This window comes from Zingiber officinale, chromosome 4B (genome assembly GCF_018446385.1).
Source record: "Zingiber officinale cultivar Zhangliang chromosome 4B, Zo_v1.1, whole genome shotgun sequence".
Lineage (NCBI taxonomy): Eukaryota > Viridiplantae > Streptophyta > Magnoliopsida > Zingiberales > Zingiberaceae > Zingiber > Zingiber officinale.
Window position 1 is genome coordinate 97,769,120 of NC_055993.1, and position 17,703 is coordinate 97,786,822.

General features: G+C 44.6%; 2 protein-coding genes across 2 annotated transcripts; both read left to right on the top strand.

The window, feature by feature from the left end:
• The first annotated feature begins 1,925 nt into the window (after nt 1–1,925).
• Nucleotides 1,926–7,246, top strand: LOC121975655 (aspartic proteinase oryzasin-1-like). Its single transcript, XM_042527437.1, has 14 exons — nt 1,926–2,054; nt 2,167–2,532; nt 2,640–2,700; nt 3,212–3,306; nt 3,409–3,521; nt 3,807–3,975; nt 4,076–4,115; nt 4,191–4,255; nt 5,695–5,808; nt 5,898–5,962; nt 6,049–6,205; nt 6,283–6,402; nt 6,733–6,815; nt 6,889–7,246. The coding sequence occupies exons 2-14, from the start codon at nt 2,170–2,172 to the stop codon at nt 6,971–6,973; spliced, it is 1,530 nt and encodes a 509-aa protein (XP_042383371.1). The 5' UTR covers nt 1,926–2,054; nt 2,167–2,169; the 3' UTR covers nt 6,974–7,246.
• A 346-nt stretch (nt 7,247–7,592) lies between these two features.
• On the top strand, nt 7,593–11,759 carry LOC121978434. Its single transcript, XM_042530781.1, has 7 exons — nt 7,593–8,017; nt 8,096–8,182; nt 8,260–8,406; nt 8,525–8,788; nt 8,863–8,982; nt 9,078–9,722; nt 9,940–11,759. The coding sequence occupies exons 1-7, from the start codon at nt 7,775–7,777 to the stop codon at nt 11,509–11,511; spliced, it is 3,078 nt and encodes a 1,025-aa protein (XP_042386715.1). The 5' UTR covers nt 7,593–7,774; the 3' UTR covers nt 11,512–11,759.
• The last annotated feature ends 5,944 nt before the right edge of the window (nt 11,760–17,703 follow it).

The following is a 17,703-nucleotide window of genomic DNA, read 5'->3' on the forward strand; positions in this document are numbered from 1 at the left end:
CTTAAAGGAAAATAAGAGAAAAAAATTAAATGTAAAAGAAAGATGAATGTGAGAGAAAAATATGATGAAAGAGAATGATAAGAGAGAAAGTATGATCAAAGAGAAAGTGTGACGAAAAAAAATGAAGAGAGAGAAAGTATGATGAGAGAGAACGTGTGATGAAAAAGAATGAAGAGAGAGAAAGTGTGATAAGAGAAAATGAGAAAAAAGAGTGTAATAGAAGAGAGCATGATGAGAGAAGATGTGAGGTAAAATATGATGTGAGAGAAATTACAATGGGAGAGGATGAAGAGAGAGAAAATGTAATGAGGAAAAATTAGGAGAGAGAGTCTGCGATGAGAGCGATTGAGGAGAGAGAAAGTATGATGAGAAAGAAAGTGTGATGAGAAAAAAAGATAACAGTGAGTGTGATGGAAGATATTGAGAAGAGAGAAAGTATGATGAGAAAGAAAGTCTGTTGAGGAAAAAAAATGAGGGAGTGTGATAAGAGAGATCGAGGAGAGAGAAAGTATGATGAGAGAGAAAGTATGATTAAAAAAAAGGAAGAGAGTGTGATGGAAGAGATTGAGGAGAGAGAAAGTATGATGAGAAAGAAAGTGTAATGAGAAAAAAGAGGAAAGATAGTGTGATAGGAAGGATAAAGTGTGTGATAAAATGATGAGAGAGAAAATATGATGAGAGAGAACAAGGAGAGAGAAGTGATATGAAAGAAAAAATAAATAAATAAATTTTGATATTTGATATTAAGGGAGAAAATTTTAGTTTTAGGTCAAGGGTATTTTTTGAATAAGGGAATATTTTGATTGATGGAAATAGGGTAATGGTTCTTTGAAGGGGAGGTACATGGGAATGAGTTATTATCCAATTTCAAGGATTCATTTCCTTATTTGTATTCCTATTCCTATAATCCAAACATTAACAATGGTAATCAATGCTTTTCATTTTCATTCCCCACTCCTATTCCCCTAAACCAAACGCCCCCTAAATATATAGTTTGTATATATTTTATTTTCAATAATAAATTTCAAATGTGTATCACATGGAGGTAGAGGTTAAAACATTTCGATAATGTATATTTGAGATAATTTTTTAACTAATGAATTTATTAACAATTACAATAGTAATCACTGTCAAACTCATCTCCCAAAACTCAAAGCTCTTTAGTCTCTTTGCTACATTCATTGCCTTAAATTTCCACTAGTTAGTTTTAGTATTACACAATACACATCACGTTTAATAAAAACTAGTTTGATTATTAAAATTGTCATTGTCCATAGTGACAAAGATTTATCATCTTAGTCTTTATTTCATTAAATGGGATCAGCTATCAAAGCCTATGCATTAATTAGATGGCAAGGAAAATAAATAATTCACATGTAAAACTCACAAGGAATTGAATTAACATTTAATTAAAAATTATCAATTGGATGCAGATTTCCTACACGCTACAATCGATTCCTAAATCGGAAGAGCGATAAGTTGACCGATCCTACCATGCGTCCCAGGATTGCGTGCAAGCCAGCAACCATCAACGAGATGTCACAACCAATCAGCGCGCCGGTTCTAGTCGCATTTGCCACGTGTAATTTTAACCTTTTTTTTATCCCTAGCTTGTGATCGTACGTTAGCACCTTGCCCAGCGGTCTTTGATTAATTATGGGCCCACACAACTTCAATGCGTTAGCACCTTTCCCTTGCGGATCCGCTACCGCCCAGTCTGCTACCCAATCGCACCTGTTAGGCGTGCCGCGTGCCGTTCCAGGTCGCAAGATCCACCGTTGCCTTCGTGGCACGTCTTGCTGCTCCCCGTCCAATGGTTGATATTTATCCGATTGAAATATCGGGCGGTAGATAGAGCATTATCCATCGAAGATATCTTATCTAACGGTTCTGATTGCTTCAACGGAAAGATCCGGCGGCGGATAGTCGATATTGGTCTATATAATAATAGCACGCCCGACGACCAACGCAAAGAGCAAGCTCGCTTCTGCCCTTCATCCCACATTCCCACTCCGCTCTTACCCTTTTCCCCAAAATCTTGATTCCTCAAATCGGTTAGTTTAATCTTTTCGCATGATCTTTCTTGCTTGAAATTTGCGACTGGAACCATCTGTAAGTAGAGAAATTTTGGATTTCATCGATTGTAATTTTCGGTTCGATCGTTAGGCGATGGGCATGGGGCGTAGACTTGCAGCAATTCTTCTTCTGCTCCAGAACCTTCTTCTTCTGTCGGTTCTTCCTGCGTCTTCCGATGGTTTGGTCAGGATCGGGTTGAAGAAGAACCCCTTGGATCAGAACGACAGGCTGGCGGCGCGGCTAGTCGGGGAAGTGCGACGATCGAGGGGCCAGAAGCACGGTTTGGGACTCGGGAACGGGGGAGATGCTGATTCTGACATCATTTCCCTCAAGAACTACATGAACGCGCAGTACTTTGGGGAGATCGGTATCGGCTCCCCCGCTCAGAAGTTCACCGTGATCTTTGATACCGGAAGCTCGAATCTGTGGGTTCCCTCTTCCAAGTGCTACTTCTCGGTGAGTCAAATTTTGTAGTTCTTATTAGAATTAGTAGACGGTTTCGACGGTTATTGGTTTTGACATGGTTTTACTGTATTATTTTTTCCCTTAATTTGTTTGTGCAGATTGCTTGCCTTTTCCACTCGAAGTACAAGTCATCCCGGTCCAGCACCTATCAAAAGAATGGTCATTTTCTGACTCATGTTGCTTGATTTGAAAATTTTTACTTGTTTTAGATAATTTATGCTTTCTTTCTAAATTCTTCCTCCTATATTGCTTTTACATCGGTTGATCAGTAGATATAAGTGCGATGTTAATTAGGAAAAAAAAATTCTTCCACACGTCTTGTCCAACTGAACAAAGGTTCGCCATGGTTCTAGTTGTCTAAACTGGTCAGTAGGTTGCTGAAGCCGTTAAAATTATAAACCTAAAATACATGGGTGAACCGTTTGCAAAAAGAGATACAACCCTAATGCCAGAGCTGAGCTGGTTGACATTCAACATTTATTAACTAATCATTTTTGACAGCTTTTCAAGTTTATCTTAATTATATTGGAATCTCTCGTTAGAGAACTGTGGCTTCACTATAACACATATATTAAATATAGTCAATGATATTTCATGATTCACAAAAGTCAATTGTATTGTTTGTTTCACATTAGAAAAAAAAATGCTAACTTTTTTTTTCACCAAGCAGGGAAATCTGCAGCTATTCATTATGGATCTGGGTCAATTTCTGGGTTTTTTAGTGAAGACCATGTAACAGTTGGTGATCTGGTTGTGAAATCTCAGGTCTTGATTTCAAACACCTATTCAATTTGTAACATCTGTTTTAATTGAAAATTGTAACAGATTGGTGTTCTTCCATTAATTTAAAGTATACAAATATTTCAGGATTTTATTGAAGCTACTAGGGAACCTAGTGTTACATTCGTGGTGGCAAAATTTGATGGCATTCTTGGACTTGGGTTTAAGGAAATATCAGTTGGGAATGCTGTCCCTGTGTGGTATTTATTTTTCCAAATATAATATTTGTTTATTTACTTCATATTTTATACAACTGTTTTTCTCTTTGTATCTTTTCTGCAGATGTTCTTTTTTTGCCGTTATAAACATTGTGAGCCTGGCATTGTTTATCTTATTTTGTTAATGCAATAATGGTGCATATGAAGGATTATTTTGATAAAATTGAATCTAAAGAGGATCCATATTTCTTTTACTTTGACAAAAATTGCTTATGAAGTGAAAGCAAGGTTCATTATTTAATGTTGCCTCTATAACTCTTTCTACAGGTATAACATGGTTGAGCAAGGTCTTGTTAAGGAGCCTGTTTTCTCTTTCTGGTTTAACCGAAATGCTAATGATGGAGAGGGCGGAGAACTTGTATTTGGAGGGGTGGATCCAAACCACTATAATGGCAACCACACCTATGTTCCTGTGACAAAGAAGGGTTATTGGCAGGTATAGTAGTCAGCCCTTTTTGCCTTTTCTAATCTACCTCGTGCTTGATTTTGCATACACCTGATGTCCGAATTTTTTCCAAATATTTTCCTCCTGACAGTTTGAGATGGGTGATGTTCTTGTTGATGGAGAATCAACTGGTATGACTTGGTCCAATTCTTTTCATTTCCAAGATCTTATTCTGTTTCCTTATTCGTGGATTGTGTATATTTTAGGGTTCTGTGCTGGTGGGTGTGCTGCCATTGCAGATTCAGGAACATCTCTAATTACAGGCCCAACAGTATGTATAACCTGTGCTTATTTGACTAAAAATTCCATCTTTCAACTATTTGTTTCTGAAAAGTATTCTCCATGACTGCATCTACTACATGATTCTTTTTAATGATATGTTTATAAATAATTTGATCTTAAGTTGTGATGTTCCTCATTCCATGGTATTGTTTTTTGGCTTAGATCTCATCTTCTTTAATTGGGAGGATATTGTTGTTTAGTAATTTGTTTGTTGGATTGAAGAGTGCAATATTTATCCTTATCCTGTCATTCAGCATTTGAAGTCTATTAGCTGTTTAGGGCTATGCCTTGGTAGGAATTCACTGTTAGTGAGCAATTTATGTCTATGTTTGTCATGGATTTTTTGCATAGTTTATATTTTTTCACAAAGAAGGCATATTAGTGATACACTGATGACCCAGTTCCATAGTTTGAAATTTCCTAAATGTTGCCTATTTAATTTGTGATTGATCAAAATTTTAAACCTTCGATCTTATGAATTTTCTGCATTTCATTTCCTTTTCCTCACTTTCATGTTACTATACTATTTTTTATGAAAACTTTTTTAGGCTGTTGCGTCTTGCTATCAATGTAATTGAAGATGCAACAACAACCTCCAAGCCTTTACTCCACTAAGTGGGGTCAGCAATGTAATTGAAGATAATGATGGCAATAATTAGTTGAGTTCAAAAGCTAGTAAGATATATCTTTCATGAAGAAAGCTCACAAGAAAGGCAATTTATAATTTGAGGTGGTTTGTTTAGGACCCTTTAATGCCTCATTGCATACATTTAAACAAGCCTAGACCTTGTAGTCAATAAACTATAATGTATAATCAGATAAGTTGCATCTCAAGAGTCATATTCAAATAACCAGTATAGGTCTTCTGTTGCATGGTATATATGTCGCTCTGGGTAATCTGCCCGTCTCATGCAGCTCATGCAATGTTAATAGCCATAATTTGTGAAAATCGAAATTTTTTTTTCTTTTTATCCTTCTATGTGCTCTACAGTTCGGCCCATGGTATCTAAGTCGCTCTGGGTAATCTGCCCATCTCATGCAGCTCATGCAATGTTAACAGCCTTAATTTGTGAAAATCGAAATATGATTTTTCTTTTATCCTTCTATGTGCTCTACAATTCGGCCCATGTTGCGGTTATATGAAATTAATGGTGAATTAACATATTTGTCGCATTGGAGTTTTGGATGATGAATGCTGGAAGCTACTAGCTACTTGCCCATCTTTGTCTAAGTTTCCAATGTAATGCTCAAGAGGAAATGCTATTCTTATTCATTTTAATGCTTATGTTTCATGTTACTATTAGATTGTTTGCATATGGCTCTATCCATACGAACTGTGTGCTGTTTATTAATTTAGGATTAAAATGCTCTTTTCTTTTTTTTTCTAGAACAGCAATCAATTATAATATATCCTGAAAAATTATGCAGACTGTCATCGCAGAAATTAACCATAAAATTGGAGCTTCTGGTGTTATTAGTCAAGAGTGCAAAGCAGTAGTAGCTGAATACGGCCAACAGATTTTGGATATGCTGATTGCACAGGTTTGCAGCATAGGTTTCAAAAGCTCAATGTGTTCCTTGCTGACTAATCTGATGAATTAAACCATCTGTTTGGCCTGATCATTTTGCAGACTGAACCGGCTCAAATTTGCTCTCGTATTGGTCTGTGCACATTCGACGGAACTCGCGGTGTTGGGTTAGCATTAAATAATTGTTTTATGTTCTGAGTGCATCTTATTTGCTTTTTACAGTGATTCCTGAGCTTTTGCATTTTGTTTGCAGTGCTGGAATTGAGAGCGTGGTGAATGACAATGCTGATGTATCAGCTGGTCTGCAAAGTGATGCCATGTGCACTGCTTGCGAGATGGCGGTTGTATGGATGCAAAACCAGCTGAGACAGAATGCTACTGAAGAACGTGTTCTGAACTACATCAATCAGGTATGGTCATGGTGGATCATGAACGTATGCATAGAACTATTTGTGTTATTCAATTGATGGATTGATTTTTATTTCAGCTATGCGAACGACTGCCTAGCCCTATGGGAGAATCTTCTGTAGATTGTGGGACGATCTCATCCCTGCCTAGTGTGTCTTTCACAATTGGAAATAAGACATTTGATCTCACAGCTGATCAGGTAAACTTGGTTCTGACCTTTCCTAATCATACCAGAAATCAATATAATGATTTGCAATCACTCGCACATCCGTATTACTATCAGATAGTGATTTTGGGCTCTCCATCCCACAGGCTTAGTAATTTGATATGGAATTATACTCGTACATTTCGAATAATAAATATTTATCTAGATTTGTCCATTTATGCATAAAAATTTGACGACCTTTATGGTGCTTGCCATCGTAATTATTGGGAGCAATTGCTGACGATGAGTTCCTGATTCCATTAAGACTTTCATCTAATTTGCTCCTTCTACCACTTTTTCTCGACTTGTTTGCTGGGAGTGCAGTACGTTCTCCAGGTTGGTGAGGGTGCTGCAGCACAGTGCATCAGCGGGTTCACAGCTCTGGACGTGCCACGCGGCCCACTTTGGTTTGTTGATGCTGCATAGCATATTTGCTAAGATCACACATCCTTCATGGTTTTCTAACGTTTCAAATTTCAGGATCCTGGGAGATGTCTTCATGGGAGTTTATCACACTGTCTTCGACTATGGCAACTTGAGAGTTGGATTCGCGGAAGCAGCTTAATAGTTCTGGCTGTACAAGGCAAAGACAAATCCACGCATGTATATAAAAAGGGATTAATAGTTCCTTAGCTGCGAACAAACTCTTACTCTTTAGACATTTACTTGTCGTTTGCTGTTCGTACATGTTTCCTAGATCAGCAGCATAGTCATGCTCCTTCTGTTCACGATGTGATGGCCTGCTATAAACAATGGCCAATGCTGTGCTTGTTACCCTGTTTCTGCAGTCTTGTAACTTGACTTTTGTTTGCATAAAAATATATCTATATTATAACTAGCCCAGTAATAGGATTGGATATAATATGCACATAACGATATAATATGGAAAATTAGTTGCATTATGGTTTCTAGCAGCCCAAACATGCGGTGAATTAATTTCGTTGACGATTGGTGTGCTTCCAGTATGGAAAATTAGTTGCATTATTGTCTCTCTTCCAAGCGAAGATCTTTTTCCCAGAACAGATGCAGAAATAAGTTGGGCCGGTCCATCAAGTCAACGTTGACATGTTCTTCCCGGAGCTGCGATTGAACCGGCGCGGCGTAAGGGGCGCGGTGGACTTACCGCTCATTGAAGCGGTCAGAATCTGATCGCCATTCCCTCCTCGCTTTCTCGTCGTCCCACGACTCCTTTGACTCGCGCTATGGCTCCACGCTTCTCCTCACCTTCGTCTCCCACCTCGCCACGGGTCCCGCCCGCTACGACTTCACTACGTCTCCCGAGTCCTTCTCTTCGACATCAATAAAACCCGAATCCTCCCCCAAATTCCATATCGAAGACTTCTCCTTCTCCCTAGTCTTCTCCTCGATGGAGATCAGCGAATCGTCCGGAAAGCGATCGTCGTCGACGGACTCCCTGGCTTCTTTCGGCGACGTTGCCAATCCTGATTTCTCCTCTGATGACGTCGAACTTTTCCCCGCTGCAGCGGTGCAGCGCGCGGCGGTGGATTTCTTCGCCAGAGAGGAAAAGAGTAGTCACCCATCCAGATCGGTCATGACAGATCAGGATATGCCCGATCTAAATCTGAAGAAAGAAGATCTCGCCATCAATGTGAGTTCGTTAATTTATCGGATACCCTTTCTTTTATCGAATCAACTTATTGTTTGTTGATCTTTTCATCTGAAATAGATTGGTTTCCGAGAATTATTTGCTCCGAATCATCTGGTACTGGGTCGAGCGGCCGCGCACATTGAGAACGAGAATGTTAAGAACGAGGTTAATTGGGATCGATGTTTTCACTAATTCATGTGTGAGTGATATTTGTGATATTTTTTTCCTTCTTATGGGGCCAGTTGGAATTGGTTCGAGCAAAGCTTGCGCGTTCGATAGAGGAGAACCAGCGGCTGAGGGACTTGCTCACCGACAAAACCCACAAGTACGAATCCATGCACGATTACTTCGTCAAGCTGTTGCAGGATCGCGACGCGAAATCTCATCAGGTGGGATTTTATTTTTATTTTTAATTTTATAATATCATCTGCAATCGCCAATCAAAATCGCAAATTGCTGGAATTCGATCGTTTCGTTGTTCAATTCGAGTACCTCCTCTTTGACCAGGTCGACAATGAAATAGTAGACGTGCGAAGAGAGGAGGAGCAAGAGCGAGCCGGCGGTGCCACCGCTGTGCCGCAGCAGTTCATCGAGCTCCGATCGACTTCTCGGACGCTGCCTAAGGAAGAGTCACACGACGCTAATCTCGGTAATCTCGACGCCGAGGAGGTGCCGAGTGCCAAAGAAATGGTGAAGCAACAACAACCGGACCACGAAGCAATCATCAAGAAGGCTCGGGTCTCTGTTCGAGCTCGATCCGAAGCAACCATGGTACTTGCACTAATCCTTATACCACCAAATCGGTAAAATTGTTCAACTAGATCGTAAGCATTTGATTCAATTAGATAAACGACGGCTGCCACTGGAGAAAGTACGGCCAAAAGATAGCAAAAGGAAATCCCTGTCCTCGTGCTTATTATCGCTGCACCATGGCGAGCGCATGCCCATGCCCTGTTCGAAAACAGGTAAACTTGGGATGAATTGTAATTTTCCGCGCCCATTTTTCGTTCGATTGGAGCTTGTTCTTTGAAATTTCGACTTGTCTGTGGTGTGTGTACAGGTTCAACGGTGCGCGGAGGACAGGACGGTGTTGATAACGACCTACGAGGGAGCTCACAACCACCCGCTCCCTCCGGCCGCCACCGCCATGGCGAGGACCACCTCGGCAGCCGTTTCCATGTTGTTGTCCGGCTCCACGTCATCTGCTGCCGAACAAGCATTGATCAAGTCTGGAAACGGCAGTCTGCTCGCTCAAGCAATCCTGCCTAACTCCTCGTCATCGACTTCGAGCGTCGCGATGATTTCTGCCTCCTCCCCTTTCCCGACCCTCACGCTCGACCTCACCGGCACTCCCTGCTCGCTTCGCCAGCAGAAGCCGCTGGCGATGCCCCCGTTTCAACTTCAGTTTCCCAACTGCGGCAGCGCCACCGCCTCTGTTTCCTCGCCGCAGGTTATCGGCGGCCACCACTACTCGTCCCATTTTGCCGGGTCGCAGATGTCAACAGGCGGCAGTGCCGGCGCGGAGAGTCTGAAGCCGAGGTCTCTAGCTGAGACAGTAAGCACCGCGACCGCTGCGGCGATCACCAACGATCCCAACTTCGCCGCCGCGATCGCCGCCGCCATCTCCTCCTACATGCACCGTAAAGGCGATCACGTCGGCGACGGTCAACAACAGGCGACAGGGAGTGAATCAAATAACAACTATTGAAGATTAGCGATTTCATTGATTCGTTCAATAATCATCGCTGATTCTTGTTCTTTAATCTAACTATCTAGGAACAAAGACAGGATATAGTTAGTTGGATCATTTTTCTTCCTCAAGTCAGTCCATTATATTCTTAATGTATCGACTCATTGTGGATAGTTCGTTATGTGAACCCATAAACCTTATCCACATTAAACCGCTCCTGCCACTAGAATAGCAGCCCATGGCGGGTCTGCTGCTTCCCCCTTCCATTGTCGCCGTCGCTTCACCGGAAGGCCTCAAGCCAATACGAGCCGACACGATCAAGATCGGCCTTGTCCACGACGCCGCCTCCACCGCCCGCCCGCTCGACGGCCTCGGCCTTACCTCAAACGCCGGCAGCCTCGCCCACTCGCCTCTCGTCTTCGAACGCATTCCCCACCGCGACGCATTCGCCTGGAATGCCATGATCCGAGCTCTCTCTCACAGCCGCAACCCCGAAAAAGCCCTCCTTTTGTACTGCCAAATGCCGTTCGAACCGCGGATGATCAATTCATACACCTTCCCGTTCTTGCTCAAGGCCTGCGTGGCTTCGCCGTCTGCGGACACCCGGCAAGTCCATTGCCATGTCGTCAAGCACGGATTCGCCGCGGAGGTGCACACGGAGAATGCGCTCCTCCACGCCTATGCGAGGTCGGGGCGCGTCGACTTCGCTCGCAGGGTTTTCGATAGAGCCGTGTTCCGAGACGCCGTCACCTGGAACTCCATGATCGATGGATACGCGAGGAGTGGCAGGCTGAACAGTGCTCGGCAACTGTTCGACTTAATGCCGAACAGGAATGTCGTATCCTGGACGACGATGATCGCCACGTACGTCGAGAGATGCCTCTATAAGGAAGCCTTGGAGCTCTTCCGGGCAATGCAACTGTCGGAAATCAAACCGGACGTCAAGGTGCTCACTTGCGTGCTTACTGCGTCTGCCCACCTTGGTGCGTTGGATCAAGGGAGATGGATTCACAATTACGTGAGAACAAAGCGCTTGCGATTGGATGCTGCTCTGGGATGTGTTCTGGTGCACATGTATGCAAAATGTGGCGAACTCGAAGAAGCAATTAGTGTGTTTACCAAAATTACTGAGAGAAATGTTGCTGTGTGGACTGCAATGATCGCAGGGTTTGCTGTTCATGGATTTGGAAGGAAGGCTCTTGATCTCTTTGTTGAAATGGAAGCTGCCGGAGTTAAACCGAATCACATTACCTTCACCAGTGTGTTGACAGCATGCAGTCACGAAGGATTGGTGGAGGAGGGAATAGCCATCTTCACAAAGATCACAAGAGGTTACAATATGAGCCCATCGATGGAGCACTACGGATGTATGGTTGATCTCCTCAGCAGAGCAGGAATGTTCAAGGAAGCAGAGGACTTGATCTATAAAATGCCTTTCAGACCAAATGTTGTGGTCTGGGGAGCACTGGCCAATGGCTGTCGGATTTACAAAAACGTTGAACTCGGGAAGCGTGTGGGGAAGATATTAATTGAACTGGAACCTGAACAGAGTGGTCGATATATGCAGTTGGCTGGCATTTTTGCAGCGGAAGGTAGGTGGAATGAATCCATGGCAATGAGGAAGCTGATGAAAGAAAAGGGAGTTCCCAAGCTTCCCGGGCGCAGTTCAATCAGCGTGAAGGGAAGCATTCATGAGTTCATTGTTGGAGACCGATCACATCCTCAGACAAAAAGAGATTTATGCGGAGTTGGAGAGAATTTTGACAAGGTTGAAGGAGGAAGGATATGTTCCATGTATAGATAATTTGTTGCTGGATTTGGAGGGGAAAGAGAATGAGACTGCAACTGGATGGCACAGTGAGACATTGCCACTGCATTTGGATTCATTAGCACTGAACCAGGAACATCAATTCGGATAGTGAAAAATCTAAGAGTGTGTTCCAATTGTCATACTGTGAGCAAGGTCATTAGCAAGGTTAATGCAAGAGAGGGTGAGGTTCCATGTATTTGTAAATGGCACTTGTTAATGTAAAGATTATTGGTGAGTTTTGCCAAAGTAACACCACCTCCATGACCAGCTCTAACCTCTAAACAAAGCTTCTCAGCACCCATCTTGTAAGGATCTCATTTTTCTCAATTATCTTCTTCATCTGATAGTGATACGGTACATCATGGTGGGGTCCGATAAAGTCAGGCAGTCAAAAATCAAGAGGACATGACAGTCAGAAGTCAAGGGGACATGACAGTCAGAAGATAAAGGGACGGGGTAGTCGTCGGTTAGGGAAAGGAGAAGTAGGACCTTGGGATTACATCAACAACATGGTTCCCGGTTGGGTCCTCGCAGATCAAGACTCTAGATCATACACCCTGGTCTAAAACATCGGGGGTAGTTGGAGTAATATCTGACCTGGACCCGACTGGTCGGATTCTCACGGCTCGGTTATATCCAGGCCTAATTCTCTCAATGAGCTAAATCCCGGTCAGTCAACCCCCGGTCGGCTCCTGAACAATCTCACCACAGCTCCCAACCCCCCAAGGTTTGGGGCAAGTGTTATACCCAACATAACAGCCTGAGCTGCCCCATCCATTCCCTGTCAAGCCATAAGGTCGGGGCAGAAGGCGCTACACGACAACAAGGTCAGAGAATCGTAACTGTCTGTCAGGGAATAATTGCGAAATATCAGGGAATATTCCAACGGTCTGCGGTCACCTGCGAATGGAACCTTCCTTCAGTCTACAAGTGGATGCCACGGGTCTTCCATCACCCGACAGGTCCTGACACCCGACATTCTCTGACATCAGTCAAGCTCCAGAAGGTACGCACTGTCATATAAAAAGGGAGGTCCTTTCTCTTGCGCAAGTACACTCTCTCGCACATTCACACTTGCCTTCTATTTTTCTTTATCCTTCGTACACTGTTTTATGGGGAAAAAGTACTTGACTTGAGCGTCGGAGGGCCTGCTCCGAAGACTTTTTCCCTGGTTTCTAGCATCTAACATCTGTGTGCTTGTCTGAGTGTGCGCAGAGCTCAAGTACTACCAACTCAGTTATCGTCGTTCGTCAACACCACCTGGGGGTCCATTCTTGTAGGTGCATATGAGAATGGTGTCCCAATCACCCCTCCGTCAACACTAGCAACAGCTCATCTGGTCTTCATCCGACTCAGATTTCGGACAGGATCAATTTGGTGTCTTCTATGGGAACTTTCTTCACTTGTTCTGGAACGTGAAGATAGAGGGCATCGGACGGATCAACATGACCATGACGACAGGAGCATACGAGTTGTTCAAGGAGGCCAAGAGGTGAGCGGCTTTCGAAAAATAAACCACCGCTTCGCGACCGTATAAAATGCCTGCAGTTTCCAAAGACCCTACTCATATTTCTGATTGAGGGTCTAAGAGGAAACAGTCCGAGGAGTTCCCCCCAGCTTTCTATCGGGAACCTGGCCTAGACTATTATCACAAGGGTCCAGACTGTTATAATAAGAAAGAGCAACCCCCGCCCACGGACTTAAAGAAGGGGAAAGCTATAATCTTTAGGGAGGAGTCCCGAGGGGAGCCAGATGAGCAAGTGCCCTTCTCTCTAAGGGTACTAGAGGAGAAGCTACAGAAGGAGTACAAGCCCCCAGCCATTGGAGAGTACGACGGTAGCAAGGATCCGGAGGATCATCTTCGGAAGTTTCAGAACGCTGCGCTGTTGCACCAATACAGCGACGTCATTAAGTACTGAGTGTTCTTGAACACTCTATCTGGCTCGACCCAGAAATGGTTCGATGGATTGCGGAACGGGTCCATCACTTGCTTCCATGATTTCAAGACTGTCTTCCTGCGCCACTTCGCCAACAGCAGGAAATACTAGAAGACAGATCACTGTCTCTTTGTCCTCAAGCAAGGGTTGGTCGAGCCCTTGAGAAGCTATATTAAACGCTTCAACCAGGTGGCCCAGGATGTCCTGTCCGCCACCTCTGAAATACTGATGAGCGCCTTCTCTCATGGACTAGTAGAAGAGGAGTTCTTCCGAGATCTCATCCGAGACCCCGTGAAGAACTTCGATGAGATGTTGGGGAAGGCCGCTAGCTACATCAATGTAGAAGAAGCTCAGGCGGCTCAGAGGAAAGCAGACAAGTCGCCTACTCCCGCCAACAAGCCAGAGAAGAGGCCACCCCAACCACCAGCTCAGCCTCGTCCGTGCGCCCGGGATGCCCGACTGCCCTTCCCTCCCGGTTAGGATCCCAGGCCGGCCCCACGTGTGGCAGCTGTCCAAGCCCCAAGGCCCAAGCAATGGGGGCCATGTTATTTCACTTACCATAGGTCCCACACTCATGTCACAAGTGATTGCTTCAAGTTCGCCCAAGACTCTCGGTGCGCAGCTGAGCTAGGCTTGCCTCCACTTGAGATCGCGCCCAGGATTCAGCAGAGGATACTGGCCAGCCAACAGCCCGTGGTAGGTCAGTCTGGTAGACCCCTGCCTGACAACGCGGGACAAGGGAATCAGTAGCTTGATCGCAACCAGGAGCTAGGAGAAGCCCAGGAGGAGGAGAACCGGGGAAACGCGGCCATCCGCGAGATTGGTATGATCTCCGGAGGGCCCACGGATGGAGACTCCAGTAGGGCTTGGAAGTCTCACGAGCAGCCCTAGAGATACATGCTGTAGGATGCAGCCGGGAGCAAGCTGCAGGGCCCATCATCAACTTTGGGTCACAAGACCTAGAGGGGTTGGAGCTTCCTCACGACGATGCCCTAATAATCAAGGTCGTCATCGCCAACAGTCGTGTAGCCAGAGTTTTCGTTGATACCAGAAGTTCTGTCAACGTGATGTTCAAGAGTGCATTCAAGGGCATGCAAATCGACGCCAGTGAACTCCAGCCCATGCCTACTTTATTGTATGGTTTCACCGGCAATGAAGTACGCCCCATGGGCCAAATCAAGTTAGTCATATCTTTGGGTAGTGAGCCCTTGGTGAGGACGTGGAGGAACACCTTCATAGTGGTGGATTCGTCATCCTCATACAACATTATCTTAGGAAGACCGACATTGCACAAGTTCCGAGCAATAGTATCCACTTTTCATCAGAAGATCAAATTTCCTGTGGGAGACCAGGTCGAGGAAGTTAGAGGTGAGTAATTAATCTCTCGCAAGTGTTACATTGACATGGTGAAGGTGGAGGCTCGCAAGGCTCAGTGAACCCAGGATCGCAGGATCCACATCATTCAAGAGGAGCCTTATAGCAGAGGAGCCCATCCCTTGGGAGGAGGCCCATCTATATCCTAAATGCCTGGAGAGCCTCACCCGCATATCAAGCGACCTTCTTATCAAAGTCAAGACGGACCTGGTCTAATGCTTGACTAGCAATAGGGGCGTCTTCTCTTGGTCCCCCGAAGAGCTACCTAGGGTCAAGCCCGAGGTGGCTGAGCACAGATTACACCTTCTACCTGATTCCCAGCCAGTCAAGCAGAAAAAGATGAACTTCTCAGCCAAACAAAATAAGATTATCCGAGCTGAGGTGGATCATCTCAAGAAAGAAGTCCACATTAGAGAGGTACAATTCCCGTCCTGGCTCTCTAATGTGGTCCTGGTAGCTAAAGCCAACAATAAGTGAAGAGTCTGCATCGACTTCTGAGATCTCAACCACGCCAGCCCCAAGGACTGCTACCCGCTACCCAGGATTGATCAGATGGTGGACTCGACCTCAGGCTGTGAAAGGATTTGTATGCTCGATGCTTACCAAGGATACCACCAAATCCATCTGGCATAGGAAGATCAGGAGAAAGTCAGCTTCATCATGGCAGATGGTACCTTCTATTATACCGTCATGTCTTTTAGATCGAGGAATGTCGGAGCTACCTATCAAAGGATGATGGATAAGATCTTCCGGGAGCAAATAGGGCGGAATGTGGAGGTCTATGTGGATGACATCCTCATCAAATCCACTTTGGCTATAAATTTGATTGCCAACATAAAAGAAACCTGCAGTACACTACGACAGTACGGGCTAAAGTTAAATCGGGGGGAGTTCTTGGGATATCTCGTTATTGAGCGAGGGATTGAAGCTAATTCGGAGAAGGTCCGAGCACTTCGAGATATGAATGCGCCTTAGAATATGAAGGAAGCTCAGAAGTTGGTGGGTAGAATAACTGCACTGTCCCGGTTCATATCCCGGTTTGCGGATAAAGCCCTACCCTTCTTCAAAGTACTCGGGAGAGCAGCCAAGTTTCAATGGGATGACGAATGCAACCAGGCCTTCGAGGACTTAAAGAAGCACCTGGAGAACTTACCCTCGTTGTTCAAGCCTATTGTTAGAGAGTTGCTCTAGGTTTATCTGTCAACCACCCTTGAGGCCGTGGGGCGGTGTTGGTAAAAGAGCAGGACAATGTACAGCGGTCAGTGTACTTCTTCAGCCACTTATTGAAAGGGGTTGAGTCCCGATACACTACCCTGGAAAAATTGGTCTATGGATTGATACTCATACCTTGCCACTTAAGACCCTATTTCCTGGTACACCGCATCACAGTCCTGACTAATAGCACCATGGGTAAGGCTCTCACTAATGTAGAAGTAACGGGTCACCTCATCAAATGGCCTAATGAGTTAGGAGAATATGACATATAGTATCAGCCCCGAATGAAAATTAAAGCGCAGACTCTAGAAGATTTCCTGATGGAGGTTCATCAACCTAACTTCGAAGAAACTTCGAAGGTCTATGTAGACGGGTCATCTACCCAGTAGATAAGCGGGGTGGGGATACTCCTGATATCCCCTCAGGAAGATGTTCTTCAGCTGGCCGTCAGGCTAAATTTCAGAACCACAAATAATGAGGTGGAATATGAAGCACTATCGACAAGGCTACAAACAGCTAGACATGTCGGAGTTGTCCGGGTGGTTGTTTATTCAGACTCTCAGCTTGTAGCTCAACAAGTAGCAGGCAACTTCGAAGTTAACAGTGACAAGCTACAGGTATACCGGGAAGCATATGAGAAGATTAAAGAGGATTTTAAGGAGGTCACGGTGACTAAGATTCCCCGAGCAGATAACCACAGGGCTGACGAACTAACTAAAATAGCCAACTCTTTGACAACTTGGGTGCTGGACAGGTCAATAGCTCAGACCTTCCTAATAGCTCAGATAGACCTGCAGAATAATCTTGAGGAGTCGATCGATTGGAGGGCCCCTATGATCATTTATCTTCAGTAGGGCGTCCTGCCTGCTGATCCGGAGGAAGCCAGGTTGATCAGGAAGCGAGCTCATGTATATACCCTGATCGGAGACCAGTTGTACAAACGAGCATTCTCCAGGTCGTTGCTCACATGCTTAGGAATAGAGGAGGCACAGTATGTGTAGGATCGAAAGCGCTAATAGGGGGAGGGGGTGAATAGCGTTCGTGGCTTTCACGTTCGTTTCGAAAAACTTCAAGTAAATATGCAGCGGAATAATTAAAACACAAACACAAACGGCAAGGGTTTTTCTTGGTTCGGAGCCTGTGGCGAATCCTACTTCAAGGCCCACATTCGTTGAGCGTTTACTTTGGGCAATCACTATCAGTTCAGAAAATTACAGTTTTGAATTACAATATTAAAGTAATAAAGAAAATTATACCGACGACTTAGAACAGTAAACTTGAAGCTTCCAGTCGTCGGGGTTGAGTTACAGCTTTGTCGGATTGATCTTTGAGCAGCACACGGAAGAATGATTGTCAGATTTTGTTGTTGTTGTCCTTTACTACTGCTCGAGACAGACTTATATAGCCCATTGAGGGCACACTCAACAACATGGAGGGCGCCTCCAACCCCATCAGATCTGCAGCGTGGATAAGCTCCGCTTCGCCAGTAGCCTATCCGCCCGAGGGTGCCTCCAAGCCCATGGAGGGCGCCTTCCATCCAGCGTCCAGGGTGCCCTCAAGCTCCATGGAAGGCGCCCTCGGCCTGCTTCCTACGCTGCTTCAGCCAAGACATTCGAGCTTTTAGTACTTATTCATTCCTTGTAAGATACGTTAGAACAAA

Bases quoted from the DNA above. Each gene is read 5' to 3' on its own strand.
- LOC121975655 (XM_042527437.1), top strand. From the start codon at position 2,170: ATGGGCATGGGGCGTAGACTTGCAGCAATTCTTCTTCTGCTCCAGAAC. The intron at 4,116-4,190 runs GTATGACTTGGT...TGTATATTTTAG, and splicing joins TGTTGATGGAGAATCAACTG to GGTTCTGTGCTGGTGGGTGT. The intron at 5,809-5,897 runs GTTTGCAGCATA...ATCATTTTGCAG, and splicing joins TGGATATGCTGATTGCACAG to ACTGAACCGGCTCAAATTTG.
- LOC121978434 (XM_042530781.1), top strand. From the start codon at position 7,775: ATGGAGATCAGCGAATCGTCCGGAAAGCGATCGTCGTCGACGGACTCC. The intron at 8,018-8,095 runs GTGAGTTCGTTA...CATCTGAAATAG, and splicing joins AAGAAGATCTCGCCATCAAT to ATTGGTTTCCGAGAATTATT. The intron at 8,789-8,862 runs GTACTTGCACTA...TGATTCAATTAG, and splicing joins CTCGATCCGAAGCAACCATG to ATAAACGACGGCTGCCACTG.